The sequence below is a fragment of the Hemiscyllium ocellatum genome, chromosome 31, assembly GCF_020745735.1.
Source record: "Hemiscyllium ocellatum isolate sHemOce1 chromosome 31, sHemOce1.pat.X.cur, whole genome shotgun sequence".
In the NCBI taxonomy this organism is placed as follows: domain Eukaryota; kingdom Metazoa; phylum Chordata; class Chondrichthyes; order Orectolobiformes; family Hemiscylliidae; genus Hemiscyllium; species Hemiscyllium ocellatum.
In genome coordinates this window covers 1,850,240-1,876,951 of record NC_083431.1, presented here as the reverse complement: position 1 = coordinate 1,876,951, position 26,712 = coordinate 1,850,240, and the positions used below count along the sequence as shown (strand labels likewise).

At 42.8% G+C, this 26,712-nt stretch overlaps 1 protein-coding gene across 4 annotated transcripts in view; it reads right to left on the bottom strand.

Annotated features, from left to right (window-relative positions):
- Positions 1-26,712, bottom strand: part of poldip2 (polymerase (DNA-directed), delta interacting protein 2) — a 64,771-nt gene that overhangs the window by 25,407 nt on the left and 12,652 nt on the right. For 2 of the 4 annotated variants that reach the window (XM_060848067.1, XM_060848069.1), the window contains exons 3-9: positions 25,488-25,585; positions 24,024-24,123; positions 22,496-22,571; positions 21,416-21,523; positions 19,009-19,148; positions 17,228-17,254; positions 16,325-16,450 (exon numbers count right to left, since the gene is read on the bottom strand). In XM_060848067.1, coding sequence (XP_060704050.1) covers positions 16,325-16,450; positions 17,228-17,254; positions 19,009-19,148; positions 21,416-21,523; positions 22,496-22,571; positions 24,024-24,123; positions 25,488-25,585 — 675 coding nt within the window. The remainder of the gene's footprint in view (positions 1-16,324; positions 16,451-17,227; positions 17,255-19,008; positions 19,149-21,415; positions 21,524-22,495; positions 22,572-24,023; positions 24,124-25,487; positions 25,586-26,712) is intronic. The other 2 variants (XM_060848068.1, XM_060848070.1) reach the window with 1 other exon arrangement.

Here is a 26,712-nt window from a genome sequence, read left to right as displayed (position 1 = left end):
GTGCCTTGCACGTAACAATGTGTTAACGACTAGATAATGTGTTTAGTATATTGATTCAGGGGCAAATATTGGCCAGAGTGCTAGTGATAACTCTACCCTGCGCTTCTCCAAAACTACGGCATGGGACCTTGGTTTAAATTCTCATTGAAAAGGCAGCATCTCCAACAGAGCAGTGCTCCTTCAGTGCTGAAGTGGAGTATTAGCCTAACAAAAGGATTCCATGCTATATGACAGCAAGTGGACAGGAGAAGAGCAGTCATAGAGTCATAGAGATGTACAGCACGGAAACAGACCCTTCCATCCAACTCATCCATGTCGACCAGATATCCCAAATTAATCGAATCCCTATCGCCAGCACATTTCCTATATCCCTCTCAACCCCTCCTATTCATATACACATCCAAGTGTATTTTAAATGTTGTAATTGTACCAGCCTCCACCACTTCCTCTGGCAGCTTATTCCATACATGCACCACTTTCTATGTGAAAAAGTTGCCTCTTAGGTCCCTTTTATATCTTTCCCCTCTCACCATAAACCTATGCCCTCTAGTTCTGGACTCCCCACCCCAGAGAAAATACCCTTTCAATGCCCCTCATGATTTTATAAAAACTCTATAAGGTTGCAATGTTAAAAGACTAAATGGGAATATCTCTCTGGACATTAATGTAATATTAAAGGGTTAAACTGCACTGTCTTTGGGTGGAGGCAACAATCATGTAAGAATAGATAAGCTGCAGAGCTGGGCTGAGAGGTGGCAAATGGAGTTTAATGTGGACAATTGTGAGGTGATTCACTTTGGTCGGAGTAACCGGAAAGCAAAGTACTGGGCCAATGGTAAGATTCTTGGTAGTGTAGATGAACAGAGAGATCTGTGTCCAGGTACACAGATCCTTGAAAGTTGCCACCCAGGTTGACAGGGTTGTTAAGAAGGCATACAGTGTTTTAGCTTTTATTAATCGAGGGATCGAGTTCCGGAACCATGAGGTTATGCTACAGCTGTACAAAACTCTAGTGTGGCCGCACTTGGAGTATTGTGTACAGTTCTGGTCACCGCATTATAAGAAGGATGTGGAAGCTTTGGAAAGGGTGCAGAGGAGATTTACTAGGATGTTGCCTGGTATGGAGGGAAGGTCTTACGAGGACAGGCTGAAGGACTTGAGGCTGTTTTCGTTAGAGAGAAGGTGGTTGAGTGGTGACTTAATAGACACATATAAGATAATCAGAGGGTTAGATAGTGTAGACAGAGAGAGCCTTTTTCCAAGAATGGTGACGGCAAACACGAGGCAGCATAGCTTTAAATTGAGGGGAGATAGGTATAAGACAGATGTCAGAGGTAGGTTCATTACTCAGAGAGTAGTAAGGGTATGGAATGCTTAGCCAACTTTAGGTACATTTAAGTTGTCATTGGACAGGCAAATGGACGTACATGGAGTAGTGTAGTTTAGATGGGCTTCAGATTGGTATGACAGGTCGGCGCAACATCGAGGGCCGAAGGGCCTGTACTGCGCTGTAATGTTCTATGTAATGCGGATGACCGTCCATTGTAATTCACACTTCATCTAGACTGTCATTTGCTACTACTCTCCTGCTATTGTCAAGTTAAACTATCATTCAATCTCTTCCATTCAGAAATGCTTTCAGACCAGAGGTATGTCACACCTGCATTGTCCTGAGGAATCACTGAGTCAGAAAACCATCTGTATAACAATTCCCCAGGATTAGGGCATTAGAATTTGCATCATCTCCTAGGATGATCTCATCCTACCATTGTACCTGGGGTAACGTGACTGTAAGTAACTAGAGATTGTCTTAAGTGGCATGTGACTGTGGAGGAGTGGCCAGAGTATCTGTAAGTATGGCAGGTCGGGCAGCATCTGAGGAGCAGGAAAATCGACATTTCAGGCAAAAGCTCTTCATCAGGATAAAGGGAAGCAGTGGACCCAGCACTGATCCTTGTGGCACTCCCCTGGTCACAGGCCTCCAGTCTGAAAAGCAACCCTCTGTGTCTCCTACATTCAAGCCAGCTCTGTATCCAAATGGCTAGTTCTCCCTGTATTCCATGAGATCTAGTCTTGCTAACTAGTCTACCATGAGAAACCTTATCGAACGTCTTACTGAAGTCCATATAGATCACATCTACCACTCTGCCTCATCAACCCTACTTCGTTACTTCAAAATATTTAATCAAGTTAGTGAGACATGATTTCCCACGCACAAAGCCATGTTTACTATCCCTAATCAGTCCTTGCCTTTCCAAATACATGTAAATCCTGTCCCTCAGGATTCCCTTCAACAACGTGCCCTCCACCGATGTCAGGCTCACCTGTCTATAGTTCCCTGACTTTTCCTTACCACTTTTCTTAAAGAGTAGCACCACGTTAGCCAACCTCCAGTCTTCCGGCATTTTATCTGTGACCATCAATGATACAAATATCTCAGCAAGAGGCCCAGCAATCCCTTCCCTACCTTCCTACAGAGTTCAAGGGGTACACCTGATCAGGTCCTGGGGATTTATCCACTTGTTTCCGTTTTATGACATTCAGCACCTCCTCTTCTGTAATGGGGACATTTTTCAAGATGTCACCATCTATTCCCCACATTCTATATCTTCCATGTCCTTCTCCACAGTAAACACTGATGCAAAATACTTGTTTAATATCTCCCTCATCTCTTGTGGTTCCACACAAAGGCTGCCTTGCTGATCTTGGAGGGGCCATATTTTCTCCCCAGTTACCCTTTGTCCTTAATACACTTATAAAGTCCCTATGGGTTCTCCTTAACCCTATTTGCAAAAGCTATCTCATGTGCCCTTTTCACCCTCCTGATTTCGCTCTTAAATATACTCCTACTGCCATTATATGCTTCTAAGGATTCACTCAATCTCTGCTGTCTATACCTGACATATACTTCCTTCTTTTTCTGAACTAAAACCTCAATTTTTCTAGTCATGCAGGATTCCCTGCACGTACCAGCCTTTCCTTTCACCCTAACAGGAAAATACTTTCTCTGGATTCTAGTTATCTCATTTCTGAAGGCTTCCCATTTTCCAGCCATCCCTTTACCTGCGAACATCTGCCCCCAATCAGATTTCAAATGTTCTTGCCACATACCATGAAAATTGGCCTTTCTCCAATTTAGAACTTCAGCTTTTAGATCTGGTCTATCCTTTTCCATCACTATTTTAAAACGAATAGAATTATGGTCGCTGGTCCCAAAGTGCTCCCCCACTGACACCTCAGTCACCTGCCCTGCCTTATTTCCCAAGAGTAGGTCAAGTTTTGCACCTTCTCTAGTAGGTACATCCACATACTGAATCAGAAAATTTTCTTGTACACGCTTAACAAATTCCTCTCCACCTAAACCCTGAACACTATGGCAGGCCCAGTCTATGTTTGCAAAGTTAAAATCCCCAACATAACACCCTATTATTCTTACAGATAGCTGAGATCTCCTTACAAATTTGTTTCTCAATTTCTTGCCTACTATTGGTTGGGGTTGTAGTGGTCTATAATACAATCCCTATATGGTAATCATCACTTTCTTATTTCTTAGTTCCACCCAAATAACTTCCCTGGATGTATTTCCAGGAATATCCTCCCAAAGTACAGCTGTAATGCTATACCTTATCAAAAACACCACTCGGGTCAATTAGCCAAAGTGGGGAGGCAGGGGCAGAAGTAACCTGTGGCTCAAAATCCATCATCCTTGCTTCAAAATGGGCCAAAGGAAACAGATAAGTACCGAGAAAGAAGATATATCCTTATAAAACACTCGTTTGTTCTCAGCTGGTGCAACAAGCTCATGAAAAAAATGTGAAAACTTTGGAAGGAGTGCAAAAAAAATTGATGAGCATGGTTGCAGGGAAGATTGTCTTCAGTTACATGCTATCATTTAAGAGGTTAAAATTATTCTCCTCATATTTGAAAGAGGTATTAAAAATCGCAAGAGGTTAAATAATTTAATTTCATTCATTCATGGGATGTGGACATGGCTGCCTGGACAGCATTTATTGCCCTTGAGATAGTAAGAACTGCAGATGCTGGAAGTCAGTCGTTAAAAGGCACAGCAGGTCAGGCAGCATCGGAGGAGCAGGAAGTCGTGACCCTTCATCAAGGCTGGGGAGGGGGCAAAGAAGCTGAGAAATAAATCCAGGAGCGTGGGCCTGGAGAAAAGATAGGTGGGATGGTGATAGGTGGATGCAGATCAGGGGTTATTATGATTGTCATTATAACATATGTTATTGTAATCACAATAACACCCCACCTGCGTCCACCCATCTCCATCCCACCTACCTTTCCTTCAGCCTCACCCACCCTCTATTTATTTCTCAGCTCCCTTCCCCCACCCCAGTCCTGATGAAGGGTCCTGAACGAAATGTTGACTTTCCTGGTCGTCTGATTCTGCCTGACTTGTTGTGCCTTTTCAACTCCACACTTTATCAGCATTATTACCCTTTGTAGATTGAGAAGATGGTGGTTAGCCAGTGTCATTGAGGAGGATTTCCAGGATTTTGACCCCGTGACAGTAAAGGAACTGTGACATAGTTCCAAGTCAGGATGGTGAATGGCTTGGAGCTTGCAGGTGATGGTGGTCCCCTGTAACTGCTGTCCTTGTCCTTCCATGTAGTGGTTTTAGAGTTGCACAGCACAGAAATAGACCCATGCCAACCACATATCCTAAATTAATCTTGTCCCATTTGCCAACATTTGGGCCGTATCCCTCCAAACCCTTCCTATTCATATACCCATCCAGATGCTGTAAATGTATCAGCCTCCACTTCCTCTGGCAGCTCAATCTACACACCCACCACCCTCTGCATGAAAACACTGTCCCTCAAGTCCCTTTTATATCTTTCCCATCTCATCTTAAACCTATGCCCTCCAGTTTAAGACTCCTCTAACATGGGTAAAGGCCTTGGTTATTCAACCTATTCATGCCCCTTGTGATTTTATAAACTTCTATAATGTCCCCCTCAACCTCTGAAACTTCAGGAAAAACAGCCCCAGCCTATTCAGCTTCTCCCTATCACTCAAACTCTCATGGGTTTGGAAGATGCTGTCGGAGGATCTTTGGTAAATTTCTGCAGTGCATCTTGTAGATAGTACACGTTGTTGCTACGGCTACAGTGGTGGCCAATGACAGCACATGGACTGCAGCTGTTCAAGGAGGTAGCTCACCACCACCTTTTCATAAAACATAGAACAATACAGCACAGAACAGGCCCTTCGGCCCACAATGTTGTGCCGAACATTTGTCCTAGCTTAAGCACCTATCCAATTGCCGCTTAAAGGTCACCAATGATTCTGACTCTGCCACTCCCACAGGCAGCGCATTCCATGCCCCCACCACTCTCTGGTTAAAGAGGCAACTAGAGACAGGCAATAAATGCTGGCCCAGGAAGTGACACCCACCTCTCACAAGTGAATATATTTTTAAAAAATGGGATATGAGAACATGGCCACCTGAAAGTTCACCTCCAAGGCATACCTCGATCACAACCCTTCATTGTCATTCTGTCAATACTGTCACCCTAACATCATCTTGGGTACTCTCAACTATTGGAACACTACTAATGTAACACCCTTACTCAAAAGGAGGGGGAAGGTAAGCAGCCGGTACCTGCAGGCAGATTCGCCTAACTTCTATTGTTGGAAATTTTGGAATCAATTATTAAAGAAGGACTGAACATTTAAAAAATCATAATCTAATCAAGCAGAATCAGCATAACTTCATGAAAGGGAAATCACGCCTGACTAATTCATTAGAGTTTTTTGAGGAAGTCTCAATCAGAGAGGATAAAGGGGAACCAGTAAATTTGTTGTATTTGGACCTTTCCTTGGAGAGTCAAAGGTTGATGGGTGACCTTGTAGTTTTATAAAATCAAGAGGGGCATGGATAGGGTAAATAGACAAGGTCTTTTCCCCCTACAACTAGAGGGCATAGGTTTAGGGTGAGGGGGGAAAGATTTAAAAGGGACCTGAAGGGCACCTTTCTCATGTAGAGAGTGGTGCATGTGTGGAACTAGCTGCCAAAGGAAGTGGTGGAGACTGGTACAGTTACAATATTTAAAAGGCACCTGGATGGGCATACGAATAGGAAAGGTGTGGAGGGATATGGGCCAACTATTTGCAAGTGGGACTAGATTAATTTAGGATATCTGGTCAGCATGGGTGAGTTGGACTGAAGGGTCTGTTTCCATACTACACACTTCTATGACTCTTCGAGAAGGCGTTCGACTAAGCACCTCATAAAAGGTTAAGTCATTAAAGCCCACGTTGTTGGAACTAGTATATGGGCATGGAAAGAGAATTAGCTCATGGGCAAGAAACAATGAGTGGGGATGTAATAACTCAGGGAACCTGACTGGAAATGAACATAATTTATTCTAGAACACCAAAATAGAGCCGTTACTTGTGATGTACATTGGTGAGGAAAATTGTGTCTCAAAACATGATTGAGTTTTTTAATGAAATAACATAAAGGTTGATGAGACCAGAGTGGTAAATGTTATTGACTTGGACTTTAGTAAGGTTCAACACTGTCGACTAATTCAAGGTGAACTTGCCAACTGGATACAAAATTGTTGGTGGAGAGTTTTTTTTCGGACTGGAGGCCTATGATCATAGGGATTGGTACTGGGTCTACTTTTGTTTGTCATTTATATAAACAATTTAGATGAGAATTTCAGTGACATGGTTAGTAGGTTTGCAGATGACACCAAAATTGGTGCTATATCAACAGTGAAGAAGGTTATCTAAGTTTACAAAGAGAACTTTGATCAATTGGGTCAATGGGTTGGAGTGACAGATTGAGTTTAATTTGGAGAAATGTGAGGTATTGCATTTTAGTAACACAAACAAGCACAGGACTTATACAATCAATAGCAGGGCCCTGGGTAGTGTTGAAGAACAGAGAGACCTAGGGGTTCAGGTACATAATTCTCTGAAGTTTGTATCACAAGGAGACAGGGTGTTAAGAAGACGTCTAGCACGCTTGCCTTCATTGCTCAGACCTTTTAGGTATAGGACATGGGACATCCTATTCAAGTTGTACTGGACATTGGCGAAGCCTTCTCTGGAATACTGTGTGTAGTTCTGGTCATCTTTATAGAAAAGTTAACATTAAACTGGAGAGGGTTCAGAAAAGGTTTACGAGGATGTTGCCAGGAATGGAGAGTTTGTGATAGAAAAATAGAATGGAAAAGCTTTTACTGGAGCGGAAGATGTTAAGGAGTGACCATACAAAGATTTATAAAATCATGAAATGCATAGATAAGGTGAATGCCAATGGGGTTTTCCCCAAGGAGGAGCAGTTCAAAACTAGGGGACATATTTTTAAGGTGAGAGGAGAAAGATTTCTAAAGGATATGAGGGGCACCTGTTTTTTTACACAGAGAGTGGTTCATGTGTGGAATGAACTTCCAGAGGAAGTGGTGAATGCGGATACAGTTACAAAGTTTAGAAGACATTTGGAGAAGTACATGAATAGGAACCGTTTGGAGGAATTATAGGCCAAGCACAGGTAGGCAGGACTAGTTTAAGGTGGGAACATGGTCAGCATGGACTGGTTGAACCAGTCTGTTTCCATGCTGTATGGCTCGATAGGATCAGTCCCAGCCCAGGACAGATACATCCCTGGGATAAAAGATCCTTTTTCAGGTTGGCAACCTGTGAACAGTGGAGTTCCACAGAGATCGGTGCTGGGATTGCAACTGTTTACAATAAATATTAATGACTTGGAGAAAGGGAGCAAATGCAGTGTAGCCAAATTTGCAGACAACATAAAAATAGGCGGATTGGCAGTTGCGAGGGGAATACAAACAGCTTAGATATTTATCAATTAAGTAGACTAAGGGTTGGAAATGGAGTATGATGTGGAGAAAAATGTGAAGCGGTTCGTTTTGGTAAGGAGAACAAATGAACAGAATATCTGCAGAAAGCTGCAACACAACGAACCTTGGCGGATACCTGTGCACAAAACACAAAGTTAGCACACAGGTGGAATGATGGCCCTTATTTCAACAGGGTTACTAAAAGAGTAGGGAAGTTTTACTTCAACTGTACAAGGTGCTGTTGAGACCACATCTGGAGTACTGTGGGCACCTTTGGTCCCTTAGTTACAGCAAGATTATTTCATTTATGAGGCAAGGGTTCACTCAGATGAAACCAACAAATGCTGGAGATCACAGCAGGTCAGGGAGTAAGGATCTAAAATTTAGATTATGGCAACAAGTATATATTGATTTTTATTAACCACAAAATGGTTTTTCAATTTAAAACACTAAAAAATAGGTGAGAATAGTAATTGTACCCTGTGAACGTGTACTGCTTCTTTGCAGAATTAAGCTGAAATTCAAAGATAAGAGGACAATAGAGTTTTCATAAAATGAATGCTAACACATTAATTGACCATTCAAACCTTGAACTGCTACCATGGCATGATAATTTATGTAAATAAGATTTCTTTTCCAAGAAATACAACTGGATTAGCCTGTTGTCAATCATGTCACCATATTACAGTTGATTGGACTTTTCTTGTAATTAGGAACCTTTTCCCAGGGAATACCATTGGATTAACCGGCTATAAATCATGTCACGTTATTATACATGATTGGTCTTTCTTGTATTTAAGGCTGTACTCTCTCTTAAAAAACATATAAATAATGCATAATCTTCAAATGTAATTGCACAACTTCCCCACGGAATACAGAAGCTCTAACCTCTGTGTTGCTGGACAGAATTGCATCAAGGTACTTTAATTCAATAAACTAATGACCCTTGTTTTTTGAACAGACCACATTCATTGATTCTTTTGACCAATCTCGAACCAAGAGGCCCCTCTTGAGGGGTCATAGATCTTCAGTAGCACCCATGGAGAGAGCAAGGTAATGTTTCGAGTCTAAATTACTCTTGAAGAGTTATCTAGAATTGAAACATTAGCTATTTGTCTCTCCAAGGATGCCGCCTGACCCAGGGTGATCTTCAGCGTTTGTTGTTTTAGGTACAGATTCCAACATCTGCAGTAATTTGCTCTTCACTGGGATGATCCCAGTACGGAGGGATTGTCTTATGAGCAAAGGTTCATAGGTTGGGACTCCACTCAATGGTGATGTCATTGAAACATATAGGATTCAGGATAAATGCTGAGAGGCTGTTTCTCCACATGGGAGTGGCTAAGATCAGAGGATATAGTCCCAGAAAAAAGGTCGCAAGTCTGAGACTGAAATTTGGAAGAATTTCTTCTTGCAAAGTGTTGTGAGTTGTTTGGAGCTCCTGGCCACAGAGAGCTGTGGGGACAGAGTCCCTGTGTATATTTAAGGCGAAGCCAGATGGATTTGTGATCATTTGGGGAACAAAAAGTTATGGGGAAAGGTTAGGAAAGTGGCTATGAGGAGTGTCAGATCAGCCACGACCCTACTGAATTATGGAATAGACTCAAGGGGCTGAACGGCCTACTCCTGTTCCATTCTTATGGTTTTGTAGTCTCGCTCCATGGACTGCAGTGGATAAGAAGTGATTCACCACCATCCTCTCAAGGGTGATATGGATGGGCAACAAATGCTGGGCAGCCAGTAACGTCTGCGTCCCGGGAACAAATTAAACAATTTCCAGCATTTGGTCTACCATCGTTGTTCACACCTAGTCCTGTCCTTTCTTGTCCTGCTGACTCAGTCTGAGAGAACGGCTCTGGATTCACTTTCTTTCCACTGTTATATGATGCATATGAATTGAATTAAGTTCTTTGAAAAACATTTTCTGGCACTTGTATTTTTAACAAAAGTTCACAAATATGTTTTAGCAAGCAACACATCCACAATACGACATAATAAAGTAAAGTGCTAAATAAAGTTATTCACCTCAACCAGTGTCTCGCCACTTGTCTGATTTCCTACTGGATTTATTGGTGACTATTATATATACATAGCCTCTACTTTAGCATTCCTCACAAGTGAAACATCATCCCTACATCTACCTTATCAAATCACTTCATCACTTTAAAGGACTCGATCAGGTCACCCCCTCAGTCTTTGCTTTTCTAAAAGCATTTTAGAAAAGCTTCTAAACAGCTGACCTTCTAAAGACAGACACAGCGCGATTCGCAATGTGTATCTGATAAAAGGGTATCCCCGTAGAAAGTAACAACAGCTTGTTTAGAGGAGGACAGCAGTGGGCTGTAGACGCCTGACTGCTGATTGTGAATTTAGCACAATGTGATAGTCATGTTGCAGCCAAACGACAGGGAGTACCTCCGCACCATTCTGACAGCCTGGTTCAGTGTTAGCCAGTAACATTTCAATCCACTTTCTGGCTGCATCAGACCACTAAACCAGCCATTCACATTCTCACTGCTTGCAACAACAGGAGGTTAAACACACCACAGGATTGTGTTGTCGGTTTTCTCGCTGAGTTGGTAGATTTGTTCTCAGATCTTCGTCACCTTGCTTGGTAACATCATCAGTGAGCCTCTGGTGAAGCACTGGTGTTCTGACCCACTTGCTATTTATCTCTCTCAGTTTGTTGTGGTGGGTGATATCATTTCTGGTTCTGTTTCTCAGAGGTTGGTAAATGGAGTCCAAATCTATATGTTTGTTAGTGGAGTTCTGGTTTGAATGTCAGGCCTCCAGGAATTCCCATGCGTGTCTATGTTTAGCCTGTCTCAGGATGGATGTATTGTCCCAGTCGAACTGGTGGCCCTCTTCGTCGGTGTGTATGGATATCAGTGATAGTTGGTCATGTCTTTTCATGGCTAGTTGGTGCTCATGTATCCTTGGTGGCTAGTTTCCTGCCAGTTTGTCCAACATAATGTTTGTTGCAGTCCACGCAGGGTATTTTGTATATTACATTCGTTCTGTTGGCTGCAGGTACAGGGTCCTTTAAATGAGTCAGTATAGAGGAACCTCAATTATCCGAATTTCGGATTATCTGAATTTTGGATTATCCAAAGATTTCAAGGTCCCACAAAAACGTTATATCAAAAGAGATAAGTGTATTCGATTAACTTGTACTGAAGAAGATGTGAAAACACTCACAAAAGCAAAGAAGCTCAAGCTTCTGAGTTGGGGGGCAGGGAAAGTGAAAGTGACAGGGAGTATGGAGTTAAATGGAAAGATAAGCAGCAGGATAGCATGTGTGCAGGTGGGTTTAACCTTGAGGCAGACTGGGAATGCAGCAAAAAGGAAGGATAACTTAGGACATCTTAACTTCCAATATCTCTAATAATAAGAATGTTAGCATTAAGGCACTCTACCTGAACGCTCATAGCATTCGTAACAAAATACATGAACTAACGGCACAGCTCATAGTGAATGATTATGATGTGGTAGGCATCACAGAGACGTGGTTACAGGGGGATCAGGGCTGGCAGTTAAACATCCAAGGATTTACAACTCATCGAAAAGACAGGGAGGTGGGAAGAGGGGGCAGGGTGGCCTTGTTAGTTAAGAACAAAATTAAATCAATGGTATTGAATGACATAGCGTCGGATGATGTGGAGTCTGTGTGGGTGGAATTGAGGAACCACAAAGGCAAAAAAACCATAATGGGAGTTGTGTATAGACCTCCTAACAGTGGTCAGGACCAGGGACGCAACATGTACCGGGAAATAGAGAAGGCATGTCAGAAAGGCAAGGTCACAGTGATCATGGGAGACTTCAATACACAGGTGGACTGGGTAAATAATGTTGCCAGTGGATCCAAAGAAAAGGAATTCATGGAATGCTTACAGGATTGCTTTTTGGAACAGCATGTCATGGAGCCACAGGGAGCAGGCTATTCTGGACCTAGTGCTATGTAATGGACCAGACTTTATAAAAGATCTTAAAGTAAGGGAACACTTAAGAAGCAGCGATTATAATATGGTAGAGTTCAGTCTGCAGTTTGAAAGAGAGAAGGTAAAATCAGACGTAATGGTGTTACAGTTAAATAAAGGTAATTATGAGGGCATGAGAGAGGAACTGATGAAAATAGACTGGAAGCAGAGCCTAGCGGGGAAGACAGTAGAGCAAAAATGGCAGGAGTTTGTGGGTATAATTGAGGACACAGTACAGAGGTTCATCTCCAAGAAAAGAAAGATTATCCGGGGAGGGATTAGACAGCCATGGCTGACAAAGGAAGTCAGGAAATGTATCAAAGAAAAAGAGAGATCCTATAAAGTGGCCAAGAGCAGTGGGAAATCAGAAGATTGGGAAGGCTACAAAAACAAACAAAGGATAACAAAGAGAGTAATAAGGAAGGAGAGGATCAAATATGAAGATAGGTTAGCCAGTAATATTAGAAATGATAGTAAAAGTTTCTTTCAATACATAAGAAACAAACGACAGGCAAAAGTAGACATTGAGCCACTTCAAACTGATGCTGGAAGCCTAGTGATGGGAGATAAGGAAATGGCTGGAGAACTTAACAAGTACTTTGCGTCAGTCTTCACAGTGGAAGAGATGAGTAATATCCCAACAATTAAAGGGAGTCAGGGGGCTGAGTTGAGTATGGCTGCCATTACAAAAGAGATGGTGCTAGAAAAGCTAAAAGGTCTTAAGATTGATAAATCTCCTGGCCCCGATGGGCTACATCCTAGAGTTCCGAGGGAGGTGGCTGAGGAAATAGCAGAGGCGTTGGTTGAGATCTTTCAAAAGTCACTGGAGTCAGGGAAAGTCCCGGATGATTGGAAGATCGCTGTTGTAACCCTCTTGTTCAAGAAAGGATCAAAACAAAAGATGGAAAATTATAGGCCAATTAGCCTAACCTCGGTTGTTGGTAAAATTCTAGAATCCATCGTTAAGGATGAGGTTTCTAAATTCTTGGAAGAGCAGGGTCGGATTAGAACAAGTCAACATGGTTTTAGTAAGGGGAGGTCGTGCCTGACAAACCTGTTAGAATTCTTTGAAGAGGTGACAAGAATGACAAGTAGGTTAGACCAGGGAAACCCAGTGGATGTGGTCTATCTAGACTTTCAAAAGGCCTTTGATAAGGTGTCACATGGGAGGCTGCTGAGTAAGGTGAGGGCCCATGGTTTTCGAGGTGAACTACTGGCATGGATTGAGGATTGGCTGTCTGACAGAAGGCAGAGAGTTGGGATAAGAGGTTCTTTTTCGGAATGGCAACCGGTGACAAGCGATGTCCCACAGGGTTGAGTGTTGGGTCGCAGCTGTTCACTTTATATATTAATGATTTGGATGAAGAGACTGGTGAAGTTTGCCGATGATACGAAGTTAGGTGGACAGGCAGGTAGTACTGAGGAAGTGGGGAGGCTGCAGAAGGATCTAGACAGTTGGGGAGAGTGGTCCAGGAAATGGCTGATGGAATTCAACGTAAACAAATGTGAGGTCTTGCACTTTGGAAAAAAGAATACAAGCATGGACTACTTTCTAAACGGTGAGAAAATTTGTAAAGCCAAAGTACAAAGGGATCTGGGAGTGCTAGTCGAGGATTCTCTAAAGGTAAACATGCAGGTTGAGTCCGTGATTAAGAAAGTGAATGCAATGTTGTCACTTATCTCAAGAGGGTTTGAATATAAAAGCACCGTTGTGCTACTGAGACTTTATAAAGCTCTGGTTAGGCCCCATTTGGAGTACTGTGTCCAGTTTTGGTCCCCACACCTCAGGAAGGACATACTGGCACTGGAACGTGTCCAGCGGAGATTCACACGGATGATCCCTGGAATGGTAGGTCTAACATACGAGGAACGGCTGAGGATCCTGGGATTGTATTCATTGGAGTTTAGAAGATTAAAGAGAGATCTAATAGAAACTTACAAGATAATACATGGCTTGGAAAGGGTGGACGCTAAGAAATTGTTTCCGTTAGGCGAGGAAACTAGGACCCATGGGCACAGCCTTAGAATTAGAGGGGGTCAATTCAGAACAGAAATGCGGAGACATTTCTTTAGCCAGAGAGTGGTGGGCCTGTGGAATTCATTGCCGCAGAGTGCAGCGGAGGCCGGGACGCTAAATGTCTTCAAGGCAGAGATTGATAGATTCTTGATGTCACAAGGAATTAAGGGCTACCGGGAGAATGCGGATAAGTGGAGTTGAAATGCCCATCAGCCATGATTAAATGGCGGAGTGGACTCGATGGGCCGAATGGCCTTACTTCCACTCCTAGGTCTTATGGTCTATTCAGCGACTGGATTTTTAAAAATAAGGCTTGTTACACAGCCCTTTGCAAAAGTAACTGTTTTACAGTATTCCCGGCACGTTACAGGGCGTTCATTTAAAAAAAAGGCCGAGAATGTAAACTAATGCGCGAGGCGGGGCTTCCATCTTTCTATCACAAGAGGAGTTCCTGGAAACTGATACTGTAAATGGTCTTATGATCGTAGAAGCTGTTCGGGACCTTGTTTAGAGCTGGGTTTTCTTGGTAAGGAGAAAGTGAGGACTGCAGATGCTGGGGGTCAGAGCTGAAACTGTGTTGCTGGAAAAGCGCAGCAGGTCAGGCAGCATCCAAGGAGCAGGAGAATTGACATTTTGGGCATGAGCCCTTCTTCAGGAATGAGTAAGGGTTTCTTGGTAAGGGTTTAGTTCTTCTCATTTTAACCTGTAATTTGCAGACTGCAAAGATGAGTTGGTTTAAATGGCAGATTCATTAAAATTATGGATTTAAATAAATTCTCCGGTAGAATGCAGCGTTAGACCAGTATGGCTTCCCCTGTTTGAGCTAAAATCGATTATCCGAATAATCAATTATCCAAACAAAATAGTGCTCACTCATCTCGTTCGGATAACCGAAATTCCTGAGTGGTTGTTTTTAGTGTGGTAATAGGTTAGTGGGCTGCCATGATGCATGGGGGCCGGAGTGGTCTGGTGGTCATCTCTGAAATGTCTTTGATGTACGGTAGGGTGGCTCGAGTCTCTGGGCATGTTGTGTCTTCCTGTTTAGGTCCTTTATGCAGGAATCGGCGGACTGCGCTTATTGGGTAGCCATTGTTCCTGAAGACGTTGTATAGGTGTTTCTCCTTGGTTTTGCATAGCTCCGTGGTGCTGAAGTGTGTTGGGGCTCATTTGAATAGTGTCCTGATGCAGTCCGTTTGGGTGTGTGGGGATGCTTGCTTGTGTAGTCGAGTATCTGGTCTGTGCGTTGGGCTCTCCTGGAAACGCTGGTCTGAGCTCTCCGTTAGCTTTCCATTCTACCATGAGGTCCAAGAAGAGGAGTCTGTTTTTGTAATTGTTCTCTTCCTCTTTGGTGAACTTTACACTGGTCTGAATGTTGTTTATGTGTTCGTGGATTTCTTCTAGTTTGTCGCGTTTTGTTATGATCAAGGTTTCATCCACAAAGTGGACCCAGAGCTTGGGTTGGATTGTGGGAAGGGCTGTTTGTCCTAACCTCTGCATAACTACTTCAGCCATAAGTCCTGATATTGGTGATCCCATAGGGGTCCTGTTGATTTGTTCGTAGATCCTATCATTGGAGGATTGTTTCTTGTTCAGTGCCTGATTCCTTACACTTAGAATCATAGAGTCATCCAGCACAGAAACAGACCTTCTGGTCTAACCAGACCATGCTGAACATAATCCCAAACTAAACTAGTCCCACCTGCCTGCTCCTGGACAATATCCCTCCAAACTGCTTCTATTCATGAACTTACCCAAATGTCTTTTAAATGTCCTAACTGTACCTGCATCCACCACTTCCTCAGGAAGTTCAGGCCCCACACGAACCACACTGTGTGGAAAAAATTGCCTCATGTCTTTTTTAAAATCTCTCTCCTCTCACCTTAAGAATGTGCCGCATAATCTCGAAATTCCCCATCTTAGGGAAAAGGCAACTACCATCAACTCTATCTATATCACTCATTATTTTATAAACTTCTATCGAATCACCTCTCTCCCTCCTATGCTCCAGTGAAAGGAGTCCCAGCCTTGCTTTACAACTCAAGCCTTCCATACCCATTCCTTATCAACATTTATATTAAAGCTCAATAAAAGCAAAAAGCCACAAATGCTGGAAATCTAAAATAAAACAGAAATTGCCAGAAAAACTGAGTAAGTCTGGCAGGCAGCATCTGTGGAGAGAGAAAAACAGAGTTAATGTGGAGTCTGAAGACTTTTCTATTCCAAACAGTCTTTGGACTCAAAACGTTAACTCTATTTATCTTTCCATAGATGCTGCTAGACCTGAGTTTCTCCAGCATTTGCTGTTTTTACATTAAAGTCCAAGTTAGCTTAGGGAGTCACATCAAACTATTTTCCAGGTTTTGGATGTTGCTGCGATGAACACTCCTAAATATTCTCAAACTGGAGCTCTGATTGTGTGCTACTCTGTACAGAGTGTGGAGCCAGGTAATGAGTGTAAGACAGTGGTGTGAATATAGTGACACTGCACTGGTACTTACTCTGCCCACTACTCCTCTCCCTCGTACAGTCTCCAAGGTTCCAGACAGGCTAAAGATTCTCCAATGCCTTTCCCGAAGCTGAACAACTTCTGTCCCAAGATTCTCCAACCGGATACAGTACCTCCACTGAGGAGAGAGACAGTAAAATGGACCAAAATCAGATTCAAAGACCAGGTCATTGAGACAGAACCCTCTACACGGATAAATGTTATTTCAGTATAATTACCTGTGCCAGCTACTCTTATACCTTTATAAATACACGGTACACTCGGTTACTGCATACAGTTTGGAGGGATATGGGTCAAGCACAGACAAGTGCATCTAGTTTATGTTGGGATTATGGTTAGCGTGGACTAGTTGGACCAAAGGTCTGGTTCCATGCTGTATACTCCACATAGAGCAGTCAGGGTTTGATCTCGGATTGGAGTGTGTACATTGCCACATTTGAGAGATGAAGCAGTGCTTACTACTTTTGTCATTGTTGCCTCAAGGAAAAGGAAAAGGGATAATGAAACCATTTATAGATAATTGTTCTGCTTCAAAAATGCAACTGGACCATTCCACACAGGAGTCTTGGGCTCATTTTCCCTTACCCATTAGCCACTACCCGGGGCTCTTCATGAAGGATTAGGGGCAGAATCCTGCTTTAGGATGATGACCCAATACTCCCAGTTAGATTCCTCTTCCTCCAAACTATATCCCTTCCCAATCAGAGGAATTCCTCCCTTGCATACCAACTTTCTACTACGTGGTCAGAAGAAAATGGAGAGAAGCCCGTGATCATCCAGCATCAACCCTCTAACAGGACAGCTGCAATTCCTAACTTAGCTGATCAGCATTCAGTAATAAACTAATCGAGCAATATGAACAAAGTCAATCATGTTCAAAGTGAGCAATACTTACCCAATACACATGGGAATTCTGTGCTTCCTGTAATTAAATTAAATATTGTAAGAATTTGAGGTCAATATCTTTGAAAACAGTTTGAAACAGTTACGTAGAGCCCTCACTGCATCGCAGCAAATGGCATTTTCTCTGAACTGAAAGCATTCATTTGTACAAACCAGTTACAGTGGTGCTTTAGAAAGTTAACTTGCACATACAGTGAAAGTATCCATAGAATAGTTAAACAGCCACAGGCCTTACAGCCTCAGGGACAGGCAGCTAAACATACACTCTGAAACAAACTGCAACATCAACACAATTTAGAGACATTGTTGTCCAAAGAATAAGCCAGGCTTCCACTCACTATCCCTCCAAACAACACAGCATTATTCATGTGAGTGACCTCGAGCTAAGGCCAGCACTTTCTGTGGCAGCGATTAATTAATGCACCTCATCCACCCTCGAACATGAGAGAGTTCATACCTCACCCACCTTCCTCCAGCTCCTGCAGGACAGCCTTGTTTACTTTGCTATCTGGAACTTGAGCAATGCTAGCAACGGAAGCTCTTCCTGTCTAAACAAGGTCAACACTAGTCTCCTTCAGTGCTGTACCTGTCTATGATTCTAAGGCAACTCCAGTTGTCCTGAAGAAGGGCTTATGCCTGAACCGTCGATTCTTCTGCTCCTTAGATGCTGCCTGACCTGCTGCACTTTTCCAGCAACACATTTTTCAACCCCAATAGTCACCTCCATGCAGGAGGGTCAGCGCTTCAGAAATGAGCACAGGCCTGAGACATGAATATTTAAGTGAACATTTCAATTGTTGGATAGGTTGGACTATGCCCACAGCACATACTAAGCTACATGGATAATTACAACAAAATGTTGGTGAGTAAACTATGACACAGTGGCAGTGTCCCTATTTCTGATCCAGGAAGTCAAGGTTCAAGTCCCACCTGTTCTAGAGGTGTGTCATAACATCACTGAAGATTGATTAGAAAATATCTAAACAGTGAAATGGAAAGTATAGAACTTGAACAGGACATAAACAAGTTAGTGGAAGAGGCAGGCAGGTGGCAGATGATGTTCAATACACATAAGTGTGAGGTGATACATTTAAATAAGAACAACGTGGACAGGCAATTCTAAAGGAGTGCAGAAGAGGGACTTGAGTATAAACAGTGTTCACAGAACATTGAACGTGGCAGACACAGAGAGCAATTAATGAGCAAACAGTGCCCACAGCTTTATTAACAGGAACACAGCATAAACTTGTACAAGACATTTGTTAGTCCTCACCTGGAGTAGTGTATAGAGTCCTGGGAGTCACACTATAGGAAGGGTGGGAACATACTGCAGCAAGTGCAGAAATGATTTCCAAGAATAGCTCTAAGGAGGAAGCACCTCATTATGACAGTAGATTGAAAAAGTTGGGAGATCTGATTGAAGATTTCATGAGGGAGCTGAATTGGGGGGGGTGGGGGCGTGGGCACTGCTCCCACTTGTAAAATCCATTTCATCCACTTCTCAACCAACCAATCAGTACCCTCAAACTTAAGCAATACACATTTCTGTTCTCTTTGAGAGTTAGTGTTATTGTACTTCTGTCCGGATGAATCCAAATGAAAAGCTGTATTAGCATGACCTTTTACCAGCAAAACCCATTTAGAGGCATTGTGTAAAATTAACAACTGCAAAATGGAGAAAGCTGAAATTCATTAGCAAGTTTTATCAAGCATTGTTAGCACCAACATGAAAGAAATCCTGGCGTGTGGTACAAGCCAACTGGAGATTCTTACCCGCATGCCCATGTAGAAGGGTATAACGGTAACCCGGATGTTCTCTGTTGTTTCTCGATGTACATCAGAGAGCTCCAGCCAGGGATGGTTCTTCTCCTGCCAAGCACGGAGCGTATCTCTGGCTACAAATGGCAAGGCTGCTGGGTGAAACAGTGCAACATTTTAAATCCAGATCCACGTCACTTGGACAAACCAACACAGATGCTGAAAACCAACTGGACAATAGAAAGTTTTCCCACTATGTTTTATTTTTCGGTGGAATTTGAGAGTTACTAGTAATGCTAGCATTTCATAGTATCCTTTCAGTTCTGCAGCAGGCCATTTGGTCCATTGAGTCCACACCGACCCTCCGAGGAGCATCCCATCCAGACTCACCCACCACCCCCTATGCTGTCCCTGATGTCCCATGGCTAAACCACTGACCCGGTACATCTCTGGACACTAGGTGCAATTCAGCATGGCCAATCCACCTAACTTGCGCATCTTTGGACTGTGGGAGGAAATGGGATCATCCAGAGGAAACCCACACAGACATGTTGAGAACATGCAAACTCCACTATTAGGCGCCCGGGCTGAAATTGAACCCGGGTCTCTGGTGCTGTGAGGCAGCAGTGCTAACCGTTCAGCAGCCCATTTATTACCCTTCAATTGCCCTGGATAAAGTACTGGTAAGTCAGTCTGTTAAGCAACAATTCCACAACAATGCCAAAGGGAACGCTGAAATAATGCAGCACAGAATTCTGGAGTATTTTCACTGAGGCTAGAGGCCTCTTTACCTCAGTCTAGTACCTATTCCTCAATGAGTGAGTTGGCTATTAGATCAGAGAGAAGATTATAGTTGATCACAATCAATATCTGTAATACCCTGCAAATCCTTTCTGCTGCACTATTGTACAATTCTTAGTGACCAAGAGATGGGATCGGACCAATTTTCTTCCCCTAGCCCAAAGCTGCTTCTGCTGCTAATGTAATTTCCCCGGTGTGCTAACTGTTTTGTATATCAGAAAAATCCTGTGGATTGCAAAGACCAAAAGAATTCAGTAGGGGTCAAAGTCAGCATTTCTCCCTCAATCAATGTTGAATCATATTGGGGAATGAAATGTGAACTTTCTGCACAGATACCACTCAGATGCTCCAGGATTTTTTTTATTTCATAGGATCGTTGATGTGGCATGTGGAAAAATATCACGTTACTGGAGTTTCTTGAAGAAATGCTGTACTGCAGGTGAGGTACAACATTACAGCAAGATAAAGGGATATCCTCTATGCATGTGGTTATATCTACCCAGAGGGCTCTTCCTGACAACAAAGGGGACCTAAAATTGGAAGAGTTCAGCACCACAGCTCCTCATCTTGAGTAGCAGGAAAATTATATTCATAATGTATATTTACCTTAACATTGTCCCAGAAATACTTCAATGCACTTAGCATTGAAATAATCATGACAGGAGTCCATTAATTAGCAGTTAACTAGAATCATTCTGACAGATTACTAAACAGCCAATAAGTCTGCTGACAGTGACATTCATCGAGAAAGGAAAATGCTTGGAGAGTGGGTCATTTTTTTGACAAATGAGTTTTATTTACAAAAATGAAACATCACAAAAACTTGCTTGTTTGAGCTGAAGACAGTAGAAGTTCTTCAATATGCTGAATATTTCTATTTCGCAATGCATTAGGCTGCCATCTTGCTCCATTTGTAATTCATCTCCAATTTGATTAAGCCGATGTCTTTAGGTGTGAAGCACTGCAGTAAATCCTGACGCCATATTTCTCGAGTGGGCCATGGTGGGGTGTATACAATCGGCATCAGCAGGAGCCTGCCAGAGTTCCTGGGATGGGACCAGGGAACATGCTGATGACCCATTGCAGACAACACTCGAGAGAAACCCTGGTGAACTTTTAGCTTTTCGAAATCAAGGTTGTTGTAATCCATGGGTTTGTATGATCTACACAGCAGGCCAACGGTGACATTGTTTAAGCCTCCACTGAAGGACAGCACCTCTGATGGTGCGGGGCTCCCGCAGCCCTGACCGTCCGACAGTGCGGCGCTCCCACAGCATTGTCCATTGGACCGTCTGGCCCTCCCTCAGTAGTGAACCTTTGTCAGTGTGGCCTTACCAGAATGTTTGCTCCACTTCCAGAGTGGGATTTGTATCCACAACATTTCAGTGGGGACTGAGAATAGCAGGCATTGCTACAAACAGTGCCAAGCTGAAACCCCTCTTTCAGTTCAAGTTCATTTCTGGCCTTAATTATACTCAGCTCTGCATCCTGATCTTCAGTCTGATGCCCACAAATAACAGTCTACAAAATCAAACAACTGCAGGTTCTTGTAAAATTACACAAAATACTTCACAGAAGCAAAGCAGAGAGAAGCTTGTTTAGAGACTGAATTCTGACATACCTTTTGAAGGGTCATAGGAGAGAAATCTTTCAAATAACTCATGCTGGATGGGGCTTCTATCTGAGGAGCTGTAAGGCAGGATGTCTTCATGGCTCACATAGTCTAAACCTAATACAAGAGAAATGTTCACTCATACCTTTCAAACACATTTACAAGCTTTTGTTAAGGAACTGCATTACACACAAGTAATGGTTTCATAAGCTGTGTGCAGCCTCTCCAGCAGCACCTCCATCTTACTCCCAAACCAGAATCCCTTGTGCTTGCAGCTTTCTTTCCTCCATAAAGACCCTTACTGATACAATGCTGTTCATGCAGGAAAACATCTCACACTGCTTCACACGAACATTATCAAACAAAAATTTTAGACTGAGCCTAATGAAGAGGTACATCCAAAAGCTTGGCCAAAGAGGGCGTTTGAAGAGTTTTAAAAAATGAGGGGTTTAGGGAAGGATCTGGATATTTTGGGAAGCTGAACAGACCATTGCTTATGGTGGAGTGATTAAAATGGGGAAGTCAACAGCCAGAATGAAATAAGCACAGGTATCCTGAGGATTATTGGGCTGGAGAAAGTTCTCGAGCCAGGGAGGAACAAAGTCATGACAGGATATGAGAACAAAAATACAACAGCTTGAAAATCAAGGTACTGCTGGACTTCGAACAAATGTAAACAATACAGGGGCGATGGATGAAATGGACTTGATGCAAGTCAGGGCACAGGCAACAACTTCAGATGACATGTAGGTATGATTCTATACTGGCTCACAGCACCAAAGGAGCAGATGGTCTCCGAAGCCTCTTCTGTGACCACTCCTCAAACAAGACAGTAAATAATGTGGGTCTGCAGCTTGTTTAGCTTGGGAGGTCAGTCACACTAGAATTGGATGCTATTCTGTCTCAATGTTTAGCAAGGGCCCAAAGCACAAACAGGAATGGAAAGCCTGATCAATTTTCCTTCATCCTTCCAGGGATGCCAAAGCAATCTACTTGATTTCAACTAACTTCATAGCAACAATAGAAGATCCATGATCAAACCCAGAGCTTTCCTGCTTTTGCACCACAAATAAGACAACAGCAATTTACCTGGAATAGCATAAAGCGCTCTGCTGTCATCATGGTTAGCGAGAAAGGTTACTGCTTCCGTCTGTGACCTTTGAGACTACAACAGAAAAGCACACATTCAATCACGGGGTGCTAAACAGAGGTTAACAGTGGCTGGGTTTATGGCTGTTTGCATCACAAAGGTAATGAACACCAGTACAACATTAGCTGAATGCTACAACAGAAAAACAAGAATTGCTGATTTGTTGATTCATGTATGATGTTGCAAAAGGATTCAAAAAAGAACTAATTTCCACCCAGCTGCATTCCTCATCCCCAATTCACACATTCCCATAGCTCCTACAAATCTCTGGAAGCAATAATTCTCACCCTGATTTTTATCTACCATCAATTTTGTTAAAACTATACAAGGTATTAGTCAGGCCAAACTGGAATAATGAATAGTTTTAGGGTGACTTACTTAAGATAAGGTCTCCTGCCAAAGCATGAAGACCAGAGAAGGTTTACCAGACTGATAGCAGCTCTGGACGGACCGTCTAATGGAGAGAGGTTAAGTAGGTTGGGCCTGTGTTCTTTAGAGTATAGAGGAATGAGAAGCAACCTTTGTGAAACCTAGAAGATTCTTAGGGGACTCAGCAGGGTAGATGTGGAGAGCACAATGTGGAGACCTGACAGCACAATCTCAGAATAAAGGGTTCGCTCATTTAACACAAAGATGCAGAGGAATTTCTTCTTTCAGAGAGTAGTGAAGCTGTGGAATTCATTTCCAAAGAGGGCTGTTGAGCTGTTGTGAAATATACACAAGGCTGAGGGTGACATATTTTTAATCAGTAAGGGTTATGGGAAAAGGCTGGAAGGTAGAGTCGAGGATTATAAGATCATGATCTCACTAAATGGTAGCCTCAATGGACTGAGTGGTCCAGTTCTGCTCCTTAGTCATATGGACCTTCTACTCCAACCCAAACTCTTCTGTAAAGCAGCCCAGGTTACAGTTCCTGAGATGCTGGTTGTTTTCCAGTATTTTGTTCAAACCATCAGTCTCTCTGTTTAAAGACAGAGTGGGTACATGAACAGATAGTCCATGTAGATAGAGAGCTAGGCTCAAGTCTTAACTGGTCTATGCTAGTCCTTGTGAGGACATACAGAACAGTGTAAAACATTCAGAGCATTGGCTGATAGTAAACTAATCCGGACTCTATTCTGTAAGGCTCAGCACCACTGATCAGTAGCTTTCCCTGTGCTGAGACTTCAAGAATGATGGAGTAATTTGTACATAAATACAACATACCATGTCAGGAAAATACTCATAACTGTTCCTTTCCTTCTGTCTCACACTACATTTCCACTTAGAGCCCACACATCATGACATTTTTTTTTAAACAGCTGAAAACATTCTGGAAACTCTCCATCCTTCAGGGGTTCCCCAAAGAGTCACAAACCTGCTTGACAGCATTTTTAGAGCATACGTTCCCACACAAAAATCTCTGACTGCATCGTCCTGATGAAGCCATCCACTCCCTGATTGCTGGTGTGCAATGCTCACACTTACTATATGAGGACAGTCCCTGGTATCGATCAACACCTGGTAGTAGGTGTGCGTTTTGCCCTTGACCTCTTTGGAACCTTGAGTTCCTGAGTTTTCTGTTTTGCTGCGAGAGAGACACACAATAGGTTAATTTGCAGCATGAAGCTGGAGAATAATAAGCATAAAACACGGCATGTTCCCACTTCAAACAGCAAGGGGTTACCTGGATATACCTTTAAAGCACTGATTTGAGCAAACAGGGCAGAAAATTGTCAGGGTAACATTGGAAAACATTACAAAAGAACGAGAAGCATCATGAAAGTAACTTAGATAAGAATTCATGCAATTTCATTTACAGGATTTCGGACATCACTAATAGACTCTCTCAAACAACAGTAATCCTGTTTATGTATCCCACTTGGGATTCACCAGATTTGTGTGAAAGTCACTATGATCAAATTGGAGAAATTTCTGGTGCAAACATTTAGCTTGAACTTTAAAACAAATTACTCCGCTTCATTCCATTCACATTATGTAAATGAGAAACAAAAACAGAAATTGCTGGAAAAGCTCAGCAGGTCTGGCAGCATCTGTGAAAAAGAAATCAGAGTTAACATTTCTGATCGAGTGACCCTTCCTCAGAACCTTTGGTTTTTCTTTCAGTTTCCACTTTGTAAATGGTTGTAGTAACTCTGCCCTATTCTGTCAATCAAACTGGACATACCTTCAATAGAGTCCTTGGCAGTCCCGTTCCCAAACCCAGCATTTGGACTTTGTGCTGGGCACACTGGGCTCCACCATGCCCTTCCCAACAGGTTGTGGACTGGACCCTGTCTGCTAACTCAGCTTCTTAAGCATGCACTCCCCACTGTCTATCTCCCTCCCTGCTGAAAGTGTATATTCATTGCAATGATGAAACTACACAGGCATTATTCAATGCACCTGCCACTAACTGAGCACAGAAGATGGTTAGACATGGGATATTCCTGGTCTGATACAGCTAGTCACCATCTGGGATGTCATAGTTGTTTAGGATGTACCTACCATCAACAGGGCTCACAACAGCTGTGCAAATACAGATCAGAACTGAAACCCAGAATGCACGAGCCAATTAAATAAACTCACTGAGCTATTCCTCAAAACACTGAATAATCGCAAAAATGTAACCCTGGCAGTTAAGTTAGCTCTTTGTACATGATTAAAATGTCAAATCACAGATGTAATGGTGCAGGAGGCAATTCAGCCCATCATGTCTACACCAGCTCATCAAAGAGCATCATTATCTACTGCCAATCCCTTGCTTTTCTGCCCTCCCCAAACTCTTGCACATTAAACTAAAGGCAACTTATCTGAGAAATAGAATCAGTGAAAGCCACAAAATCATATTGGAATCTTGACAAACCACTCACTAGCTTTAATGCTCAAGATTGATCAGCAAGATAAAATATTTGCCATCAACAAGCTGTTTTGAGGACCCTAGCCTCTTACCTGTCAGAGCTGCAAGATGCGACATCTCGGTCATATAACCTGGCATGCCAGGGGAACAGGACTATCCCTCGGTAACCAAACACACTGTGCAGAAATAGCTATAGGAAGAGGACACAAAAAGGTCAGAGGCTGCTGCAGTAATTCAGAATAAAGCTACACCATTACAGCCAGTGCTGAGAGCCACAATCCAGGCCAGAGCAACAATAATGCAAATGAAAAGACGAGTCTATTTTGGTCTCAAATCTACTCTGCTCTGCTCTACTGTACAATATGATCAAAGTTAATCTTATAATTCAACTCTCCTGCCAGGTGTGAGGGGATGTCAGTGCTGCTGGCTGGACCAGCATTTACTGTTCATCCTCAACTGCCCTTGAACAGGCCTTTTCATAGGGCAGTTAAGAGGCAACCATATTGCAGTGGGTCTGGAGTCACAAACAAGCCAGACTGGATAAGGATTCCCTAACTTTAGTAAACCAGATAGATATTTACAACTATCTACAATGGTTACACAGTTGCCATTTGAAAAGCTTTTATAATCTCAATTTTTTAATTTGAATTTAATTTTCAACAACTGCTCTGCTAGGATTCTAATTCTTGTCCCCTGAATATTAGCCCAGGATTGTAGATGACTGGTTCAGTAACATGAACATTACACTCTTACTTCCTCCAAACATCTGTGTCTAACTACATCAATCTTGAATATACTCTGGCTGGACATTTCTAGCGCTCTGAGCAAACAGAATTCCAGAAGTTCCCAACTCTCACAATCAAGACATTTTTCATCTTAGTCCAAAATGGCTGAACTTCATAACCTGGGTCAGTGAGCTGTAATTCTAGACCCATCCCAATATTCATGCTGTCAAATACTCTCAGAATCTGCTTTGTTTGAACAAACTCTTCTCGCATTCTCCGAAACATCAAGCAAAGAGCATGAACAGCTCGTTCAGTACAAAGCCACACAAGCAGCCAATGTCTGCCAGAAAGTGAAGCAGAGAGGGGGTTGGACTCACCATCTAAGGGACTGGGTCTTAGGGTGGGACAGTGGCTCAGTAGTTCGCACTGCTGCCTTACAGCGCCAGAGACCCTGGTTCAATTCCAGCCTCGGCCAAGCCAAGCTGCATTTTATGGCTTAGAAAGGGTGGATGCTGGGAAATTGTTTCCGTTAGGCGGGGACTGTAGGACCCATGGACACAACCTTAGAATTACAGGGGGTCAATTTAAAACA